The 22861-nt window shown below is 42.1% G+C and overlaps 1 protein-coding gene across 6 annotated transcripts in view; it reads left to right on the top strand.

Moving 5' to 3' along the window:
- Window positions 1-22861, top strand: part of LOC148516720 (membrane cofactor protein-like) — a 62955-nt gene that overhangs the window by 5222 nt on the left and 34872 nt on the right. For all 6 annotated transcript variants that reach the window (XM_088479586.1, XM_088479584.1, XM_088479585.1 and 3 more), the window contains exons 2-7: window positions 5916-5992; window positions 6813-7004; window positions 8826-8928; window positions 15700-15779; window positions 20883-21062; window positions 22222-22401. In XM_088479586.1, the coding sequence (XP_088335712.1) occupies window positions 5932-5992; window positions 6813-7004; window positions 8826-8928; window positions 15700-15779; window positions 20883-21062; window positions 22222-22401 (796 nt within the window). In that variant the 5' untranslated portion in view covers window positions 5916-5931. The remainder of the gene's footprint in view (window positions 1-5915; window positions 5993-6812; window positions 7005-8825; window positions 8929-15699; window positions 15780-20882; window positions 21063-22221; window positions 22402-22861) is intronic.

The raw sequence follows: 22861 nt of genomic DNA, 5'->3' as shown, positions 1-22861 counted from the left end.
GTGGGCAACTTCTCCATTTGTCCACTTCTCTTTACACTGCTTGATACATCTCCACCATAGTTTATCTGAATATGGTCCATATTTGGATATTGCTGGATAGAAAAGGGTGAGGGTCCAACATTTGAACCAGATGAAAGGTGTTGGGTTATAAAAAACTGTTTTTTTTTTTTTTTTAATGTTACTTTGATCATGGGAATCAGCTAGGTATCGTAGTTTTTTTTTTTTTTTTTCATATACATCTGTGTGTAGAATATATTTGTGATTTTCCATCTTATTTTTATACAGTTCTCCAAAATTGGGGTAAAGTTTCATTTTATAACTTTGTTTCTTTATTTATGCTAATTTCATGTTTGCAAATTGACACGTTATGTATTAAATTAAATGTGTTTGAGAGACCAAGTGTAATAGCTTGGATGGCAGCCTTGTTAGTAAAGCTCTTTGCCCTGTGTGTCAACTGGCTTCCCGTAGGTTAGCTGTATGCATTGTCCCTAATTTTCCTGATATCTCTAAATGGGAAGAATGGGTCAATACATATAAACAGAAAAGACATGATAATAGCAAAAATTTTGACCATTGCAAATTACATACCCCTATACCTCACCAGTGTTTTCATCTCAGTCACTTCGATGCACAATTCATACTGCTGAGCCATGATCTTCATGATCTTCAATCCTCTACCCACGTGGTACTGAATAGGAGCAATAGGGTCCATGGATACTCCACTATATACTTGCAGCTGAACCTATAACTCCACATCAGCACTGTCCAGGAGAGACGCTCTTTCTGCCTTACGTCTTTAGTCCCCTCTTGCGTTCCCCCTATGGTGTGGCATTAGTTCAGGTTTTTGTTAGACCAAGCCTACATGTTGAAATGTGTTTCCGTCTGGCAATAGACATCCACAGTCCTCAGCTTACATGCGTGGGTGGCTTCAGTTTGTCTGCTAAAGCAGGATACAACTCTGTGGGATGTCTGCGTGTAGTCAGAAGGCATATTACACAGCTAACAGTATACAAAAGAGATATGTTTACACATTAATATCAATGATTGCAACCTCAACTGGTGACTAATTGTGCTATAGACGTGAAATTCATAGACACAATTAAAACAAAACCATACAATACAAGCAATGTTAAACATCATTTTATGAGAGTGTCCAGGAGACTTAGGGCTATATTCAATTAGGCTGCGAAAACCTGTTATCTGTGATAATTTATTGCTGATGACGTCATTTTCACCATTTTCACTTTTCCCCATATTCAATTTCAAAGACTTTTGTCACAGGTGCGGAAAGTCTTTGTCAAAAACTGGGGATAACTTTGCACCATACAAAAGCTGGCGATAAAAAGTGCAGAATTTGGGTTTTGGGGTGCAGACTTAAAAAGTACCCTGCGCCCCTTGGAATGTCCCCTAAAAGTAATCTGGGTAAAAAAAAAAATGTAAAGTGTAATAGGACACCTCAAAAAAAGTGGTTTCGTTTTGGGGGCCAAAAAAAAAATTGGGGGTCCCCAAGTATGCGGCAGGTATTTATTTTTTTCTTTTGATTGCGGCAGGTGGATTTTTAAATAATTTTAAAGTTCACTTTAGAGACTTAAAAATATGCTTGCACCCCAAATTTGATGGGACTAGTTATTTTTGAAAAAAAAATATTGCTTCACCACTATCTCAAAGGTGCAAAAAAACATCTGTTGAGACCATTTAAAAACCCCAAATGCCGTGCTGAAGGTAATTCGGGGGTACCCATAGTGAATCCCAATGTCAGACCATCTTTTGGGGGGTGACAGGCTGATTTCCCCAAAAGTAACAGACTTTTCTCTACTTGCCTTTCCGCCGTGTCCCGTTTTTGGCGATTCCAAATTTAATACTGGGATACTTGGGCACGCGCCCGATACTTTATCTCCATGAAAAGTTCGTTGCCTGTAATTGAATATGACCCTATGACTACATTTTCAATGCAATGGTAACCCAATCTTGTCTAATTTGAAAGTGTGCATGCAGCTTTCATAGTATTTGGGAGCAATTCAATTAAAAACTATGTTGAATAGCGTTGGGAATAAGTTACCGGAGCTATTAATTTGTCCCCATCATGCCCCAAATTTAAGTTGGGAGATGCAGGTCACTGCACCTAATGGCAGATAGTCGCGGTAACACTTATTCTCTATCTTAAATGCCGGCCGCGATGCTATTGGCTCAAGCACTAAGCCTGAAACCAGCATTGTGGCACTAGTTTAGTCTGATATACGCTCGCACTTCAGGAGGGTGCGAGCAGAAATCCTCGTCAGGGTTAACAGCACGGCCAATTGAAAAGCTCCGGGAACTCCTTCCTGACGCTATTCAACATCACATTTAATTGAATTCTCCCCTTTGTGCATAATCCAGATTATCTGTATACCTCTCAATTGTTTTGACTTTGGCAGTACATTTCCATTTAGCAGATCTCAGAAGGAGACCGAAAGGGAAGTTTTTGGTTAGATCAGTATTTTGTGTACTGGCTACTAGGAACTGGGCTTCTTATCACCAGGTACTAGGTATAATATACTGGGCTGACAGAGAATGGGCTCTATATGGGTCAGTGGACTTGGTAATGTACACTGGCCATCTGGGAAAGGTCTCTTCCGCACCAATTTTGTGCTACAATGTGTCGTATTACTTTACCCTCTTCAACATTTCTCCTCCATGATAAGCTTGGAATGGTAACATGTTATGACTTCTACTGACCTGTGCTCTTTATGACTTTGCTTAATATATATAAACTAAGCTAGTCTAACCAAAATCTGTTTGTGGCCCCAATTATGTTCTTGGCTTAGTACCTGCTCTGACCCCCACATTCCTAGTGGCTCGACACCAAGCGCATGTGCAATCGGCAGACTCTCTGCCACTGTGTGATGCAATGCCACAGTTTGGGAGTACTCAGAATTGACCATGCTGTACCTGATCCCTCAAAGTATCGATGTTAGATGGAGTTTGTTTCTAGCACAAACATTGACAGAAACTAACAGATTACTATGACTTCTAAAAAGTCTGACATTGTCAAGGGGAGAATATTTTATGCTGTGGCGGCAGTGGTGATTGTACCCTAATTGCAGGGATAACTGGGACAGAACTCTCATAGTTCTTAAAGTTGATAGATGTTATCTGGTGTGTAATGAATATATGTCAATCCACAAAGTATATATTTAGAACAGTGTATTTTTGGCATCATGTAACATGAAGTTGGTAGCTAAATGCTACATTTTGGCAGTTGATAAACAGCGCACACAAGTCGTCATTGTGCTGCTACTCTTGCTCCTAGCAACCATTTAGACTCCTACAGATGTGTCCACATACATTTTACCTCCATGCACTACAAGTCACGTTAAACATAGCGCGTAAGCGCTGTGCGACTCGGCAGCGCAGAGCGTCTTTGTACGAATAAGACGCATTTGACTGTAAAAGTCGCAAAGTAGCTGTAAAGTGTGAAACGCTATGTCAGTGTCAGAAGCTGCTTGTGCATCCTATTGACACCGATTTGTGAATAAGACACATTTGAAGGTAAAAAGTCTCACAAAAAGACGCTCTGCACTACCGAGTCACGGCATGGCGTGGCTAGAAAGGCTGTTTCACGAGCAAGGTAGTAAGGTGTATGTGGACACATCTGTATTTCAATGTGTATCCTTCCCTTAGTTGATCAAATCTAAATGCTGATCAGTTGCCATGGAGCATTGCACAATTGAAATTTGTTACTAAGTAATCTGTGTGAAAAGTTATAAAACAAATCAAATTTTTATGTTCGCTGAACAATACAACCTGGTTAATATTACTTTAGCAGTTTTGTAATGATTTATCAAATTTTGATTTGTAATAGAAATACCATTTACTTTGACAATACCCAGTAGAGACAGAAGCACTTAAAGAACGCAACATGTGTGCCAATATATGCATTTTGAAATATCCCAGCACTGTGGGAACGCATACACCCAATTTTGTCGATCTTTGCATCGAGCCCAATGTAGACAAATGTGTCATATCATGGACAAGAGTGTCAATCTGATGTATTCTGAGTGCCGGAATCCACACGGTCGGGGTATTGACCGCATCCCTATTACAACACAATGTTCTCCCCTGGCAATTTTTTGCGGGCGCACCACCCTGCGAGAAACAACTACCGCCCGGCACTCCCCAAATTTTCTGGGGAGAACACTGATGTCCATTAAGTGATGCCTTAAGTTTCCATTTTATTTATTTGTTCATTCATTTTTGTCTGCTACATGTAATTTTTGTAATGCTAGCTGCACATCTGGTTGATTTTACTGTCAAGTCACTACCCTACCCATGCTCAGTGTTGCATATCATCAGTAAACTAAATGACAGTCTTTAAAATATTGTCATTTTCAGCAAACTATTGGGCATCCACACTTGTCTTCCAGAATGGTCCTGGAAGACAACCCTCTTTAAGAAAATAAATACAGCAACATAGATACAGATTATATCACTTGGTACCGTTAAGTACTGACCTGACCTTCTAATGGTATGACTGCTCCCAAACCATGCCAGGAAAATGCACTGCGCAACATTACAGGTCCAACAGAACACTTCACTGTTGGAAACAATCACTCAAGGCTGTTTTCGTTGGTACCACATGTGCATTTTCATTTTATTGAACATGTTGAAGAGATTATTCATCTGACCATATTGCCTTCCTTAAATGCTCTGTACTCCGTGGGCTTTCTGTACCACTTAACTCAGACATACATATATCCTGATTTGATATGTATCTTTGCACCACAATCTGGCTATGATAACCCCTTATTGCCACACTAACCATAACTATAGGCAAGCTAGACAGATCAGCATTGTATGCTTGGCCTTTGCAATGCTCATTAGTTATTTGCATGAGCCACACTTCTGTGGAAACCTTTGCTTTTAATATGCTCACTGTCTCCTCTTTACCTAGATGCTTTCACCTTTTATTTTTCTTTTAAATGTACAGTTGGGACCTTAGCCAGCTTTGCAGGGATACAGGGCCTGATTCAGAGCCGGACGCTCTGGACGAGCGCCCGCTCTGAATCAGGGCGTGTTTTTTTTATTATTTTTTTGCGAGGCGGCCTCGTGGACGCTCGCATAGCTGTGGGTTACCACCCACAGCTTATTTATTATTTATTTATTACCAGTTATTTATATAGCGCACACATATTCCGCAGCGCTTTACAGAGAATATCTTACCATTCACATCAGTCCCTGCCCCAGTGGAGCTTACAATCTATATTCCCTACCACACGCACATACACACTATGGTCAATTTTGTGGGCAGCCAATTAACCTACCAGTATATTTTTGGAGTGTGGGAGGAAACCGGAGTACCCAGAGGAAACCCACGCAAACACAGGGAGAAAATACAAACTCCACACAGTTAGGGCCGTAGTGGGAATTGAACCCATGACCTCAGTGCTGTGAGGCAGTAATGCTAACCATTACACCGTCTGTGCTGCCCGAGCTTATGCGAGCGTCCATGATGATGGTCGCAATGGTCAAGACCATCGTGACCATCGGGCTTGCGACGAGACCCTTGCAGTAGGGTCTCGTCTGCCGCAAGCCCTGGAGTGATTTTGGCTCTATCAGAGCCATGGGAACGCCTCCGTCTGGGCAGCCACGCCCCCGGCACGCCCACCAAAGGGGGCGTGCTGTCAATCACCATCAACAGCACGCCCCCTTTGGTGCGAGACCCATAACGACGGCTACCCCGTCGTTATTCGGATCTCGCGCATGCGCACGACGGAGGCGCCTCCGTCATGCGCATTTGGGAAACATCGACCCGCTTACGAGCGCTCAGCGCTCGCGAGCGGGTCTGAATGAGACCCACAGTTTAACGTTTATTTTTGTCTAAGAAGGAGAACTGAAATCTGTTGTGTTTTTTTTGTTTTTTTCCCCTCTCATGACAGATATCTTCTGAGCACTATGAGAAATCACTGGGCACTTCTGCTTGTATGCCTTTTTACCTTCTTCGCTGCAACTCATGGTGAGTCTAGTGCTTCTGTAAGCAAAGAGATGTGCATGCATATGTGTGTAAAAAGCTTGTAAAGTGTTAAAATAAAAATACCCCCCCTAAAAGCACAACCAGCACTTGACTTTTTAGAGCCAGTCCTGGTGTTGTAAATACGGGGGACAAAAGACGTAGGGGGTCCCCTATATTTGCGCAATCAGCACTGGACTCTTTCTAGCGGGGGTGTAGGAACCCTTTCACTGGGTCCCCTGGCCAAAGCATTACATCTGTCCGCTAGTCAGCCCAGGCCTTTGGACAATGTGAACGATTTGTCGTTCCGATGTGTCGGAATCGGCCAAATCGTTCAAGATATCGTTTACTCTGTACCCAGCTTTAATGTGTCTCTGATTTGATTGTATTAAGAAAGAAGTTTTTAAAATCCCCATCTTCTGCAGCATGTATTTAGGGCACTGGTGGGAGGCTCTTCTGAAGATCTCTGCTGTTTACTCAGTACAACAGTACTCCAGTTTGTATCAATGCTGTAACAATCTGCAAGAGTTGCAGGAATAATGTATCTAAGACAGTAACATTCCTAACAACAAACTCATTCCTCATGAATATTGGGTTCAGCCTGCCAAATGGCTGCCTCTTCTGTGTGCAAAACAATACCTGCACTTTTTCATGTTAGCAGTTCATGTCCTAGGATAACTATTCTTGTTAATGTCCTATCCTGCTCCCAGTATTTAAAATGACTAAGAATAGTATTAAACACACAATTTACAGTGAAGGGTATCTCCAAAAATGTTTTACTCTTGTATGCTACAGGTAATAGTCTTACTGTTGTTGTCCTCATCAGGTAACTGCACGGTTCCTATCAACCCGATATATGCGCAGCTGAGTGATCAATATGCTGAACAAAAGGAATTTCCAATTAATTCAACTGTAAGCTTTGTTTGTCGGCCTGGCTTTCTTCCTATTCCTGGGATCAAAAACACTATAACTTGCTTATCTGACTCCACCTGGACTACCCTAGAATCGTTCTGTAGACGTAAGTGCTCTTTATTATTGTATTTTTGTTTTTGGCTGCTTGATCACATGTTGTATAGCGATAATTCCTAATGGCATAATGAGCACTACTACAAAAGCTCAGGCAAATGTTAAGTAGATTTTGATAAATTGCCAAAATAAAATGTTGAAACAATGATTTCCTGGCTAATAAATGGGAGTACAGCAATAATTAGCCAATCAGTCAGTTTGTGCAAAAATTGGTGGGTGTTTTCTATGTTACACAAAAAATGTCACCGTAAACACTCTCTTACTAAAACTAGCACATTGCCGTAGATCCTCACTGTAACTTTCCAGCTGGCAGGAGAATGTTTATTTTTATTTTTGTAAAGCGCCACAGCGCAGGGCATTGGGGAAAATAGGGAAATAGGGCGTACATGACAGACAAAATAATTGCAGATATGAAAACCAAAGCTTCGGAGAGCCTTCTCATGAGAGAGCTTACATTCTAATAGGAAGAGAGTACACAGTAGGGTGACAGATGGGCGATCTGCTGTCCTATCTGACGATTGGTAAGTGCATACACACTTGCCAATCGTCGGCTCGATGTGCCGTGCCTGACATCAAACTGGGCAGGCATTTACGTGTACATGCCAAGTTGTGATGTCAGTCACCAGTGGCTTCTGCATATATATTTCAATATATATATATATATATATCGGCCGTTCTGTTGAATGATATTTCGACCAGTGTACCCAGAATTAGCGTGGTTCAAAGTTGAGATTGGGACAGATGTGAGTGTGCATTTGAGTGATTAGTTTAAGTGGAAATAGGGTAAGCTTGGTTTTCAGAGCACATTCAAGATTTTCAAGGCTATGGGAGAATCGGGTGAGATAGGGAATTCTATAAGAAGGAGGTAGTATGGAAGAAGTCTTACAGGTGGGAGTGATGGGTGATTACCAGAGACAAAGCACATGTCAGTAGTAGATCGAAGAGTGTAAACCTGCATACACACGTAAAGATTTTCTGTCCAACCATCCAACTGGTTGATTGGTTGGAATGAAAATCTGGTAAGGTATGAAAGCAAATGACAATCAGTAATTTGCTCCCAAACGCCGGAAAATGGACAAAAACTGTTGTTTGAACAAATTGTTTAGATCAAACATTTAACAAACTTGTCTGAACGACCATTTTCATGTGTTTTCTGGCATTTAGGAGCAAATTGCTGATCATCAGTTACTCCCATACGTTACCAGATTTTCATTCCAACTAATCCACTAGTTGGATGGTTGGACAGAAAATCTTTACGTGTGTACCCAACTTAAGAGAGAGGGGGGTACATTTATTAAAGTGAGTTTTTAGAAGTGGAGATGTTACCCATAACAACAACCAATCAAATTCTAGCTATTTTCTTCTAGAAGGTGATAGTTTAGTAGAATCTGATTGGTTGGGCAACATCTTCTTCACTTCTAAATACTCACTTTAGTAAATAATATATCCCAGGGTGTTTTCAGATGATACTTTAGCTGTATGAAGGGTACTGGTTTTGTAGACTGCTTTTTTTGGTTCATTCCTAATCTGATGACATTCTATCTATATAGAAGGTAAATGGACTATTTACCGAAGTGCCAAATGACAACACACATTCCTCTGGTAGTTAGATTGAATGGGGGTTTACAGAGATACATTTTCCATAATAAAGCTTTTACTGTAAAGACTGTTGCCATTACCTCTATCTGGAACTCTCTAGTTACACAGGTCATATGTTTTTTCACAAAGGTTTGATTCCATCATGTGTACTTACTCCTTTGTTCATCAACCTTTCATGTCTCATTCACCTTCGTTTCTGTTCTTTCTTTTGCAGGTAGGCCATGCCCAAGCCTTCCAGATGTATTAAATGGAGACTTTAAGTCTAATGATGATGAGCTCTTATTTGGATCCATAGTAACTTATACATGTCATACTGGGTGAGTTATCTGTTGCCTGAATTTTATATAAAAGATATTCCCTATGCTTTGAAATATACATTTTACTACCAAATAGACCCATGCAGGCAGATACTTGCACGCATGTGTACTCCATGTACTGTGCAGCTCTTTTGGCTGCATGCAGCATTCACTGACTGGAGCTGAGCAGTAGGTGAGATAAGAATGGAATGTAGCCTTATGGCTGTTAGTGGGACTATGGGCCTGATTCAGAGTTGACAACTCCGATGTTAAGATCTGAGCATGTGCAGGATCTGTACTGCGCATGTGAGAGATCTCCTGTGAACTTGCTTGCAGTGCCCAGACGCCACAGCCTGATTGACAGACTGTGGCCATTTGGGGGGTGGAGCAGATTCGGTGACTAGCAGCATCCCAGACCACAAGGACATGTCGTTACAGTTTTCTGGGCGTGCTGAAGCCAGTGGCTGTGTCCTTTTACTTCAGCTGCTTGAAACCACGGGCCATCCTGAGACTGATGGTCACGCAGAGTGATCCATTGGCTGTGTCCTCGGACACAGCTATGGAACGCAGAAGTTTGTAGTAGGCGTCTATTTATACAAGACTCCTCCTACGGCATTAGCATCCAAAGACGCAGCTACTGTACAAATAACATACAACTCTGAATCAACGCCTATGAGCTGTAGGTGAGAGGAGAGATTAATGCACAGATCTGTCCTCATACACTATTGCTTCAGTCACGTCAAACTGCCCCTCTAGGTGCACCAAGCGTCTTTTTCTCCTGAAAGTGCATCTTAGTCGCAATGTGATGTGACTAAGATATTACTGAGTGTGAATCTGTGTACACAGTGCTACAAAGCATCTTGGTTTTTTCCATACCAAGTTCCGTTGTGCTTCGTATACAGACTGTTGCCCACAGATATCCAAGTGTCTCATATCAAATTAATCAGTGCAGTCTCATGGTGCATCTTAGTCGCATTTTTGGGTGAAAGACGTTTACAGCTAGCAGAGGCACACGGGACCTGGTGGCTCACGCTGCATGACATATTGGGGCTACGTGTATGAGGAAACCTCTATAGCTACAGATGTGTCCTCGCACATATCCCTTTTCCATCATACAGCGCGAGAAGCCTGGCGTGATTCCGTGCTGCGTGCTTTTTTTCTCAACTCTGCTACTTTTACCTCAATCTTGCATCTTCGTTCGCAAAAAGTGTACTAGGTTTTTAGTCGCAAAGGAATTGGTATAAAGTCGCAAATTAAACCTAGTGATGCATGGCGAGGGTCACTTGTATCATTCTTGCCTTGTGTACTTTTATCACACCTTGCTACTTTTTCCTTAATTGCGCTACTTTTATCTTCAGTATTGCGTCTTAGTTTGCAAATGGTGTACTACGTACTTAGGATAAGTGTTGTGGCGCAGCTAAGTAGCAAAGTCTGTGGCATGATAAATGGGGTGATCTAGTGCAATTTGAGGAAATGTGTGAGGTCACATCTGTACACCTGATGTCTGTCAGTAAGACTGTGAGGAGAGATGAATGCCGCTAGATCTCATGTCTGTCAGTAGGACTATGAGCAGAGGTGAGAGGAGAGTGGAATGCAGTTATACCTAATGTCTGTCAGTAGAACCATGGGCGGTAGGTGAGAGGAGAGTGGAATGCAGCTATACCATACAGTAAATCATGTCTGTCAGTAGGACTATTAGCAGTGTCAGTGGTAAGTTGGTTAATGTCCTAAATAACCTTATAATTGACTAGTTAGGATATAGCAACTCCTAGTATAAGCTACACATTTACAGAAAGCCACAGTGTACCTGTAGCTATGTGGGGAATTAGTCGGGAAGCCGACGGACGGAATCCCGGACGCCGGCTTCCCGATTGTCTAATCCCGGCAAGGGTTAAATGACAGGCGTCGAGATCCCGACTCCTGTCATTTTACCTACACCCGGCATCCCGGTCGAAGGTAAGCCGGATGCCGGGCGTGGACAGCGCTTAGGTTAGGAGCTCCCGGGGGGGACTTGAGGTTAGGCAGCCACCCGGGAGGGTTAGGGTTAGGCTAGGGGAAGGGGGAGTTAGGGCTAAGCACTTGGGGCAGAGGTTAGGGTTAGGCACCCCTAAGGGAGGGTTGGGGGGGAGTTAGGTTAGTTTATACTTAGCTTTTAGCGCAGTCGGGATCTTCACCTCTGCCGGGCTTCCGCCGGCCATGCGGTCTTTGGTAAATCATACCGATCCCTGTATGTGATAGACTCTAATGAAGGATATACAAAGCCTCAAGGAGAAATAAAATCTTGCCTAACTAAAAACTGACACAAAATGTTTATATCTTTTGAAAATGCAAAAACAATGTACATAATCCCACTAGAAATAAAGGGTTGTAGCCATCCAAAAAACCTATTGCTGTCTGGATTCAATTCAGTGTAACAGGAAAAGAAATAAGAAGCGCTCAGGGGCAGATTGTGAATTGAAAGTGCCCCTGGAAAAAGTAATGAAAGCACGTCCATATGTGCGCGCACCGAAGGCTTGTGCCCGAAAAGTTGGTGTGGCCTTGTTGCAAGGGCCGGGACCTAGTGTCAAATACCATGGCCGCAAGCCACTACCCCCCCAATTTTGTAAAGCTGATAGCCATGCCCCCAGTCTCTCCAATGAATATACACAGAAAGCATGTGAATGAGTATTTTCTTACCTACAGTATATGATTTCTCTGCAATGGGGAACCTCTGAAGAAATTGATATTTCCTGGACATGCAGCCACTGGGCTGAATGGGGGTACTAGGTGGGAGGCAGTGGGCTGGTTAGGGAGGGAAGGAGGAGATACTGAGCTGGCTGGCTGGGTGGGAGACACGAAGATGGAATGGTCAGTGAGATGGTGGGGAACACTGGGCTTGAGAAGGGGGATGCACTGGGCTGGGGGAGAGGAAATCACTGGGCTTGGGGGGATGGAATCACTGGTCTTGCTCCTGTTTGTGTAGATTTTACCACTGTGATCACTGAGAAAATTTATGGTTTGATCTGGCCACGAGTGGGAGTTATCACATGTAGCAATTATCATAGTGAATGAGGAGCCAGCCCCTTTTTTAGAATAGAGGAGGAGGTTGTACGCTCTTGACTTGCTGATCCATGCCGATTTCAAATATCCCACTGCTCGCTTTGATAAACTTGATCTTTGTACCATGGGTGCCTTTATACTGTTGAGATAACTTTCTCCAGCGCTTCTAAAACTGATTCCGCTGTCACTGGAAAGGCTGGTATAGACAGTCTGACATCTTGTTGACTGGCTTAGCCTGACCGATCACATAATGACAAACAGCAGCTGGTGTCTGACTGACTGATCTTCTTTTTGGCTTCGTTTTAAGGTTTTTCCCCTATAATATTACTATGACTTGGGGTCACTACTGTGTGGCATACTATGAATTACAGGCCATGGACGCACATATGGCTGGCTGTGATTTGGCATTGAAGGTACATGTGTCGGTCTATACAAGTTTTCATATATTTTGGTTGGGGTTGATGGTCTGGTTCCTAAACTTTTAAGCTAGCTCCTGAATTTGTAAAACCCCCTGAAATACACCAATGTAGAATAGCCTTCTTTAATTCTGGGTATGAAATGTGTCTGCCAGTGGAATCCACTACTTAACCACCAGTGATATGTAGATCTGGCGATTCTCCTCCATAACATCCGCATACAGACCTCTGTGTCCTTCTAGGTACTCCCACTCCTTTTTCTTTAACTTCTTTGTACACTTTTCCCACCATGAACAATAATTAACCATAGGGCGTCTCTACTATCTGTGTATCCACACCGATTTACCAAATTATTATGACCACCAGTGATTATATGCACCGATATTCTTGCGTTGTATTCCTGAATCTAAATGAATAAGAATGAAAAGGTAAAGGTATGCAGAGACTAGTGAAGTGTATCCCTTCTTAAAAAATGAGCAAACACCGCGATCTGACAGACTTTGAACTTGGAATGATTGTTGGTGCTCTCAGCAGTGGTGCTAGCAATAGCAAAAATGGTGATTTGTGTGAGGGTGGCAGTTACTGTACACAGAGTGGACCAAAAGACAAACTGTGGTCGTAACCTGCTACTGGATGCTTGAGCAGAACGGAGAGTGGGCAGACTTGTTCAGCCCCACAGACAGGCAACAATGCATCAAATTACAGATAATCTGGACCAGGGACCAAGTCAGAACACTGCACATTACAGAACGACAGAACACTGCACATTACAGGTGCAATACACCTTTGCTATCTGCTGCAAACAAGGTGAAACGCCTTCAATTTGCACATGAATTGGACAGGAAATGATTAAAAAAGGATCGCGTGGTCTGACTTATCACATTTTCAAATCACCATGCAGACGGTACTGTGATGATATGGAGACCACAGCACCAAAGCATGGATCCTTCTGGATCCACTACCATGAAACCTTCAGGAACTGGAAGATGCAGTTCATCACAATTTGGCTAATATTCCCCACGAAACATACCGACAATTAGTTGGGTCCATGCCCAGAAGAATTCAAGCTGTATTAAACGTGAAAGGTGGCCCAACAAAGTGTTAACCCAGGAGTCCTCGTAATACGACGTGTGTGTATATATGTATGTAGTATACACGTTTTGTTTGCGCAGAATTTATTACTCTTTCAATGGCTAATGTCCTGAAAGGGAGGGAAGGTAGAAATGAACATAGTAGTGATTGACACAAAGTGGGAAATGTAATGGAGTACGATTTTGTAGGAGAGTTAAAATTCAACACGTATCAACAGCGGTTTTGGCTTCCAATTTGCCAGCTTTAAAAAAACTGCAATTTATTTTAAGGGTTTTAAAGCAGTTCGCTGTCGATTTGCGTCAGCTTTAGATTTAACTGATACATGAATCACTGGCAGTATGTTGAAACTTGTCACCATTCTAGGTGAGTGCCCAAACACCTAGGGATACATTGGTTCTGACAATGGATACCTGTAGAAAAAATGTGTGCCCCTTTATCTATATAAACAATTGTGTTGCCCCTTTCTATTTTACATTATGTGACCTTATTTGTTGTGAATAATATAAGCCCATTACTGAAAGGCTTCCTATTTCTAAAGTTGTCAGGATTGACAATTTTATCTAATTTGCGTCGTGAAAATTCTACAGCAGTTCGGCTGCTTGATGTGGGTATTCTTATCTATATTCCCTTGGACTACGTCAGATCAAGGGTAAATATATATCACTGCACTATAGAAAATATTAGGAGGCCCTAAAAACAATGTAATAAATAATGGGCAAAAAAATGAATAGGAAAGGGAACCATAGAAATTGTGCACATATATTTTATTTAGAATTGGGTCACACACTTATTTACATACAGTAGATAAGGGAACAAACTACCGTATTTATATATTTTCCCTGGCACCCATCTACCAGGGCTACCAGGAACGGGGCTAATGCTATTTAATGTTCGATCTCCACCAGCCTGGCTTCCAATAATTAAGGGGCAACAATTTTAGAAAGAAGTGGGTCCCCTCTTTCAAATGATGGGGCCTGTTAGCACTACAAGAGCAAACGTCAAACATTGGCCTCAGTACAGGGGTGAGAGAACTTTCAGGGTTAATACATCTGTTAATTTGTATCTCGCCCAAAGAAACCGCAGAAAATCAGTGAATTGAATAATTTGTTCTCAATCACGATCGCCCTGTGATTTTATTCAGAGATACATGTTTAAGATAGCAAGCAATAAATGTAATAAAACTTTATTTTTCTGCTCTACATGGTTTATTGTTTATCCATCACTTCTACGTCATTGTTCCTCTAATTCAGCATGTTCTAAAGATTTTCCTTGATTGTTCAATATATCAGAAACTACATTCTTATCCCATCCCGAAAAATGCATTAAAACAAACTGAAATGGTGCCACTAGCCAGTCTGATCATTTCCCACCAACATAATAAACCTGCTATTTTTCTTGAAAAATTACGATTGACACAGTTTTTCCATCCTCACTGGATATTAATTTTTCAATCATTTTAATGGTGAGCAACCCTTTATAAATACTGTATTTCTGTGCAGAAAGGTTGCATCCTGGGTAAAAGTCACAAAAAAAGCAGCTTGAAAACATCTGCGCATGTGCAGAACGGGTCCTGCGATCTTGCTCGCAGACCCCCTCCCCCAAGCCGCAGCATGATTGACATACTGCAGCAGGTGGGGGTGGAGCGGGAGCGTGCTTGGTCACCGTTCACAGAAACTGGGCATGTCGCCCCCGTTTTCCGGGAGGGACGAGGCCAGGGTCTGCGTCTACGGATGCAGATTTCTGGCCGCTTACGTGACAGCGTCTGACCATAGCCACCATCGGTTGCGATGGTGATCCCAGCTTGCGTCGTTGGTCGCAGTGCTGGGATCGCAAATGCATCAAGAAGGTGTCTGACACCTCCTTCTGCATTACATCTGAGATGAACGGATTTTCACAGCCGCTTGCATGTGGCCTTGTAAATCCGTCCATCTCTGAATCAGGCCCTGTATTTTTAAATACTGCTCACTGATTTTCTGATCTTTATCGCCAAGTAACTATTTTGCTGGTATCAGTTGCAGAAGGAAATTATATTAATGAAAGAATAAGAAGTGTGTTTTTAATTTTAATAAAACTGCAATCCCACAGTGCACGACTTCCAAAGAAAATAAATGTTTTAAAAGGCCAACTGAATAAGATTGGATTTTAGACGTAGCTTCAAATAGAAAGAAATATTAGTATGCCTATAGACTTATATAATACATGTAACTAGTAATGTTAAATATTCTTATTGTTTCATATTTCTTAGATATAAACTGGAGTCCAAAACGGCCAATATAACATGTTTGGCTGATGGAACTTGGAGTAATATTCCACCTACCTGTGCTAGTAAGTCTGTGAGACACACCAATGTGATTTTGCTTTATGTATGCTTGCCTCTTGTCTTGTTTGTTTTCTTTCTGGGCATTTAATAGAGAAAACACCTTCACAGTTGATTAACCACAGAAATGGATCCCCGGCCTACATAAATTGATTGATTATATATTGAGTACTGGTAAATCAAATAAGTATACTGTGATCCTAGTCTGGGAACTTTGGGCCTGATTCAGAGCCGCTCGTAAGCGGCCGCTCGTTCGCTCCGAGCGATGTTTGTCCAACTGCGCATGCGTACGGATCGTACTACGCATGCGCGAACCAGTCAGTGTGGCCGAAAATCGTGTGCAAAATAGCGAATGCCTGCTATTTTAAGTGACAGAATGAGGCGTTTGTGGGTGGTAACAGGGGAAGGTGCTTGAAAACGGGGAGTGGAGATCCGAACGCAGGCGTGCTTAAAGGTCAAAACGGGCGTTTTAAGGGTGTGCATAATTAATATAGCAGCGTCATTGACCACGTCACTGGGTTATTTTATAGCCAGAACTGCTCGCAAATTTGTGGTAGCAAAAACGAACCACAAGAATAGCGAGCAGTTCATACCCTGGCCGATGTACTCGATTAATCTAATAAATAGCGGACATGACGTAGGATGCGAGCGGCCAGGGGGCGTATTTTTCCAAAAAACGACCGCAAGTTTTGTTCTCTCGTTCAGACATAGAGGCGTGAACAGACCGCAAACAGCGAATGGTTGATTTGAATAGCCACCCCTATTTTCTGGATGAGCGAGCGCTAATTGCGTCCGGCTCTGAATCAGGCCCTTTGTCAGAGCTTGCATACAGACGCATGTTGTGTTTTCTTTTTATTTTGTTTTTATTTTGTCAATGTGCTGTGATCACATATGTGCAGTGGTCTTTATGGGGTTAATAAGAAGAAAAACATTGTGTGAGGGTGGCAGCTTTATGTTTACAGGTTTTTTTTTTTTTTTTCTGTGGGTTTGGCAAATTCCTCTTTGTATCCCTTAACACCGTTTAGTGTGAGCATTACATCAATGTTACAGATAATAATTTTATTAATGGGATGTAGAGGAGTCTTCAAGTTGTCTCACGTTTATGAATAATAAGTTCCCAATGACGTAACAATGATGATTTTAGGGCTACAAAAGCAGCCCCAATGTAAAAGTTTCCTTCCACATAAGACAAAGTTCTTAGAATCTGTATAGTGCGCAGTGTTTTTACTTGTTGTGTGACTCAAATCATCCCGCTCCATGGCACACTACCGTAATTGGAGACTACCACAGTTTAGACTAACCACACTTACAGTATCTTTTTGATGGAAATCTGTTTTTGGAACACGATCACTAAGTTTAATTGGTAACTGTCAGCAGAGCCGTAACTAGACTTTTTGATGCCCTGTGCCAGAAAGAGCATTGGTGACCCCCCATTTTTCAAAGGGACATAATGCACCCAAAAAAGGACCATGGCCTCATGGGGAAGGGCCAGGGAAGAGATAGGAGAGGCCAGGAGATGCTGGGGATGAAATAAGAGGAAGCTACAAGCAAGAATGATAATAAACAGAAATATGACAGGCCCAAACAGCGCCCCCTGACCTGTGGTGCCCTGTGCGATGGCACCGGCCGCACTACCCTAGCTACGGCCCTGACTGTCAGGGGCAGTAAATCTGGACAAAGCGGCCAATCATGCTGCTGACTTCGTAATCTATACACACTTACCGATTGGCTGCTTGATATATTTGGCCAATCATCATAACTGGACGGGCCTTTAAATTTGCCCGTCCAGTTGTGACTGTGTTGGTTGTTACTGCAGCCAGTGTTTGGTTGGTCGGCGGGTCACCTATACACACAACTAGGCGTACCGTTTTATATCTGCAAGATGCATCGACTGTGATGCAGGGCCAGCCGATCTGCTATTGATATATCCTTTGTCGTTCTAACAAACAATATATTTACAAGTGTGTACTCCGTTTTAAGAAACTTCATAAAAAAAACAAATAAAAAAACCTAAGAATCCGACAGATCAGGCGTAGGTAATATGTTGTTGAGGCAAGACAAGAATTCATAGTTTCTTTTGGAACTAGATAACTCTTTTTTATATTTCATCCAAGAGAACTAGTTTCTGTCTAGGATGAAATATCCTTCATAGCTATGTAAAATTTGATTATCTTAAGTCAGTCCAGGGCAGTTGGAGACTTTACATGTCAGAGAATGATTGTCTTGGCATCATTAATTGAGGTTGCATCTTATGAGCAGTTTAATATTTAAAATGCCCGATCTCCCAATCCATTGACAAACTTACACACTGAGCTAGAAATAGCTCTGGGGATTGGAGCATTTATCTGATCTGCTGAGTGATCGGTATAGGGCACCCCTGGGGAACTTGGGGTTAGGCACCCCCTGGGAGGGTTAGGCTAGGGGAAGGGGGGTTAGGTGCCAACCGAGGCAAGGGTTAGGCAGCCCCTGGGAGGGTTAGGTTTAGCGTGCGGGTAGGGGGGCATAGGTTTCGGCACCCCTGGGGGGAGGTTAGGGTTAGGCCCCTTGGGGGGGGGCAGGTTAGGGTTAGGCACCCCTGAGGGAGGGTTGGGGGGGTGCAGGTTAGCCTCTCTAAATTGGCAGGTTAGGGTTAGGCACCCCTGAGGGAGGGTTAGGGGGGGAAGGAGGTTAGGCACTGTGGTGGGGGGCGGGGAGGTTAGGGTCAAGGCACCCCTAAGGGAGGGTTAGGGGGGGATAGGGGAGAGTTAGATTACTTATGTGCCGCTGAAGGGATCTCCTCCCTTCGGGCAGCCGCCAGCATTTCAATCCCATTCCATTCTACTGTACCGCATTTGCAGGCACCCTCTAACTAAGATGAAGAACTAACAAGTGGTTCTGGTGCAGGCGCTGCGAGGGGTAGTGTTTCTGGAGCAGCTGTAAAAATTGAGGCTAGTCAGACCTCAAGATATATATGAAACAATAGAAAATTAAAATATACCGCACTATAAAAACCATATATTATGGAATAATTAAGAAATGGCATGGATATAATGCATAAACATTTTTAATATGAAACAGCTGATTGATAAAATCATGCAATTGAATAGAAATTAATAAAATCATATCCTAAATAGGAATCTGAATGTACCTCTGTGATCATAGGTAAAATTATATCGCAAACAAATGTGTTGCTTGATAGTAATTTAGCATCTGGGAAACTATATATGACTTCAAAACACCTTTTCCTATAGCAGCCTCTCTAAATTGGCAAGTGGTAGTTTGAATGCCGAATGTATAGTGCAGTTGGTAGTCACACAGTCTCGTATAATTACCACTATGGTCCAACCACATGGGGTTCATAGGCAGAAGCGATCCTGCATGATGCTAGTCCCTTATTGTAGATGAGCCTTTTGTGGATGAGATTCCTGCGTAGAGAGGAATGACTTGCTAACCTGGCCCCCTTTTCATAGAGGGGGATGATTTATCAAATCATGGCAATAGATACTGTATACCAATCAGCTCTTGTCGTTTTGCTAGAAAAATGACAGTTAAAAGCTGATTGGTTGATACTATGGGGTCTATTTACTAAGCCTTGGATGGAGATAAAGTACCAACCAATCAGCTCCTAACTGCCTTGTCGCAGGCTGTGTTTGAAAAATGACAATTAGGAGCTGATTGGATGGTACTTTCATCTCTTCACTTTATCTCCATTCAAGGCTTGGTAAATAGACCTTTTATCTCTGTCCACTTTACCTCTCCAAGATTTGATAACTCTAGTCATGAGAGGCTTAAGTGGAAATTCCAAAAAAGAAGTGCTGAAAAACATCTGCGCATATGCACAAAAAGAAGCAGCAATTCATGTTTAGGTTCAGCTCTGAATACGGCCCTGTGTGTGGGACGGAATAGAGGCCCTGATTCAGAGCCGGACACTATTTGCAGACGGTCGTTCCAAAAAAGGGTCCGGCTATTTAAATTGAGCGCTCGCTCTTTGCGGTTTGTTGACGCCTCTATGCCTGAGCGAGCGAGCGAACGAAAAATGCGCTCGCTATTTTGTAAAGACGCCCCTTTGCCGTTCGCATCATACGTCATCTCTGGTATTTATTAGATTAATCTGGTACATCGAAAGGCATCTGAACTGCTCGCAGTGCTTGTGGTAGGTTTTTCTTACTGCTATCACTGCGAGCAGTTCAGGCTAAAAGACAACCAAGTGACGTGGTCGATGACGCTCCTTTACTAATTATGCACTCCCATTAAACGCCCTTTTTACCGTTAGGCACGCCTGCGTTCGGATCTCCACTCCCCCGTTTTCAAGCACCTTCCCCTGTTACCACCCACAAACGGTACATTCTGTCAATCAAATTAGCAGACCCTCGCTGTTTTGCGAGCGCACTATTTCCGACCGCAATGACTGGTTGACGCATGCGCAGTTGTGCGAACATCGCTCAGAGCGAACGAGCGGCTGCTTACGAGCGGCTCTGAATCAGGCCCAGATTTTGTAGTCTCTCTTGCCTGGGGGGTTGAATTCTCCAAGTGTTAGCCACCTGGTGGTCATGTAGCAACCTTACCTTCTGGAGAGAATGTCAGGAGATTCTGGTGAAAGTTGAGAAGGAATACAATGGAGGAGTCCATTACCCAGTTCAAGTTGCAATATGTGTTCAAGCTTTAGCTTTCCTTTGGTTGGGAGTGTGTAGATTGAGAAATGTGCATCATTGAATATATTTTTATTTAACTTGTACACCGAAATATTGAGGCATTGTTTTTCCTGTTCAGTCATTCTCACAATGTATTTTTCTGTCTAGGCCACATAAAGCTTATTCAATCAACCATATGAAAAACTGTAATAATGCAGTGAACCTTCGTAACCAATTAGCAATTTGCTATGGTTGTTCTAGTCAATCGGACAACTCTGCAAAGTTTACACTTTAATGATCCTTCCCATAACCCCCCCCCCCTGGAGCGACTGTGACTTTTTGATGATAAAATGGAGCTGCCTCTGGTACTTAAATTCCAGAATGCCCTCAATATTGTTGATATTTGGGAAATGCACTATCTATAAACTTGCTACATTTTTTTATTTTACAAGTAGCTGTTTTTCACTTAATCTGTCTATATTAATTTTTTTTTATTTGCAGTCCAAGAGTGTCCTCCTCCATCTGCAATTGTTGATGGGACATTTGAACCTAATCAGGATGATTATGTATACCTGAATGCTGTGACCTACAGCTGCAAAAAAGACTTAACTCTTATCGGTGAAAGGTCTATGCACTGCACAGCTAATGGAAACTGGAGTTCTGATCCTCCTCAGTGCAAAGGTTGGAAAAATTGGCAATTTATGTTTTGCTAACTGCTTAGAGCAATGACACATGCTACACTTTGAGCAACTAGAGTGTCTGTTTCTGTTTATTATCAACACCACCACCCTTTCTACCTTGTGATTAGAGAGAGGACAATGGCGCCCTCTAGTGTAGTATCTCCAAATTGAAGACCTAGATATCATACTGCAGAGGTTCCCAAATGAGCTCCTCAAGTGAAGGCCCCCATACATCAGAGATTGATTGCAGCAATCTCCCTTTTTCAATCGATTGTAGCAAATCTGCAATCGATTGAAAAATGGAAAGATTTTTATACACTATCGATTGCAAATTGCACGATTGCTGTAATCAATCTCTGATGGCCTTAAGCCCAACAGTTCAGGTTTTAGAGCGATCCATGGTTAAGCACAGGTAACTTAATTAGTACCTCAGTCAATTTCATTTAGCCACCTGTGCTCAACCATGGATATCTCTAAAACCTGAACTGTTAGGGTGCCTTGAGGACCATGTTTGGGGACCTCTGTCATAGTGTAATCCTGATAACAACAATAGTGTATCTCAGGGGGAGATTCAGAGTGATGTTTTGCAGAATCTTTGAACAGAAGTGTGATTTGTCATAATATAACTTCTTAAAGTTTTTAATCTTAAAGCCTTAAAAATAGGCGCACACAATCACCAGGTTACCAAATTAGAAATTTCCAACTGTCTAGTTGTCAGATAGTACAGCCGGATACTATAGGGTCACTTATAGAGCTTGGTCACCATGTTCATAGACGTTGTCCAAGAACAATTTACAATTTGGTGGATTTCGGACATTTTTAGTAGACTTTGGGAGACTTCATCGACCAATATAACCAGTTTATTTTTCAGACAATGTTGGCTAAATAAACCAACAAACTTAACATAGTTTTGGCCATCCTATTTAGAATTTTGACAATTACACGTGCAAATGTAACAGTATATGGTGCAGTACGGTATGGGTGTTTTTGTTTTATTTAGTTTCATTATTATTCTTTCTCAGTCCTTCCCTTCAGTCTTTTAATGTGTAACATGCTATCGAAAAATGTGCTTGTTAGGGCTTATACAAATTATGAAACAGCCAGGTAATGTGCTTTTATTGTTTGTATTAACCAAAAGTTGCATGTTTGCACCTTTATAGCAGTTGAATGCCTGGATCCAGAGGTCCCAAACTCTAGCAGGTTATCTGGATTTATTGGCCCTTACCCTCCCAATTCCGCAATCAGATTTGAATGTAACAAAGGCTACACAATGATTGGGTCTGATCTTATAACGTGCAGGGCTAGTAGCACATGGGTACCTGCTCCACCTACTTGTAAAAGTGAGTATATTTTTAAATGCTTAAATCTTACAATATATTTTTAAATGAATAAACTGAAATGCTTCTGTTCACACAGAGTAAAGATATTACAGGTCACTAATAAAATTTTTAAGGCCCCCATGTATATGATGGCAGGAGAGGCATGGCAATTGCCACCCCAGGGTAAAAACTTGGACATTATTGCAGTATATTTATATAGCTTTGGTATATTATGCTGCACTGTGCATTGAGGAGGATTAAGTGACAAACAAATGATATGAAACAGAGGGTACATATCCCAGAGAGGTGGAAACATAACTATTAAATTAGTTGTTATGAAATTCTTTAAAAGGTCAGTTGCTGGCAACCATTTAGTGCCATTTGACTTTCACCATTTATTTTGGCTAAACCTACATTTGTATTTAGATTTTATAGAAGTATGTCACTTCTGTGGTTAGCCAACAGCTTTATATAGCTATGT

The sequence above is a fragment of the Taudactylus pleione genome, unplaced genomic scaffold (genome assembly GCF_031769625.1).
Source record: "Taudactylus pleione unplaced genomic scaffold, aTauple2 ptg000242l, whole genome shotgun sequence".
Lineage (NCBI taxonomy): Eukaryota > Metazoa > Chordata > Amphibia > Anura > Myobatrachidae > Taudactylus > Taudactylus pleione.
The sequence above is the reverse complement of the archived record's forward strand: the minus strand, read 5'-3'. Positions and strand labels throughout refer to the sequence as shown.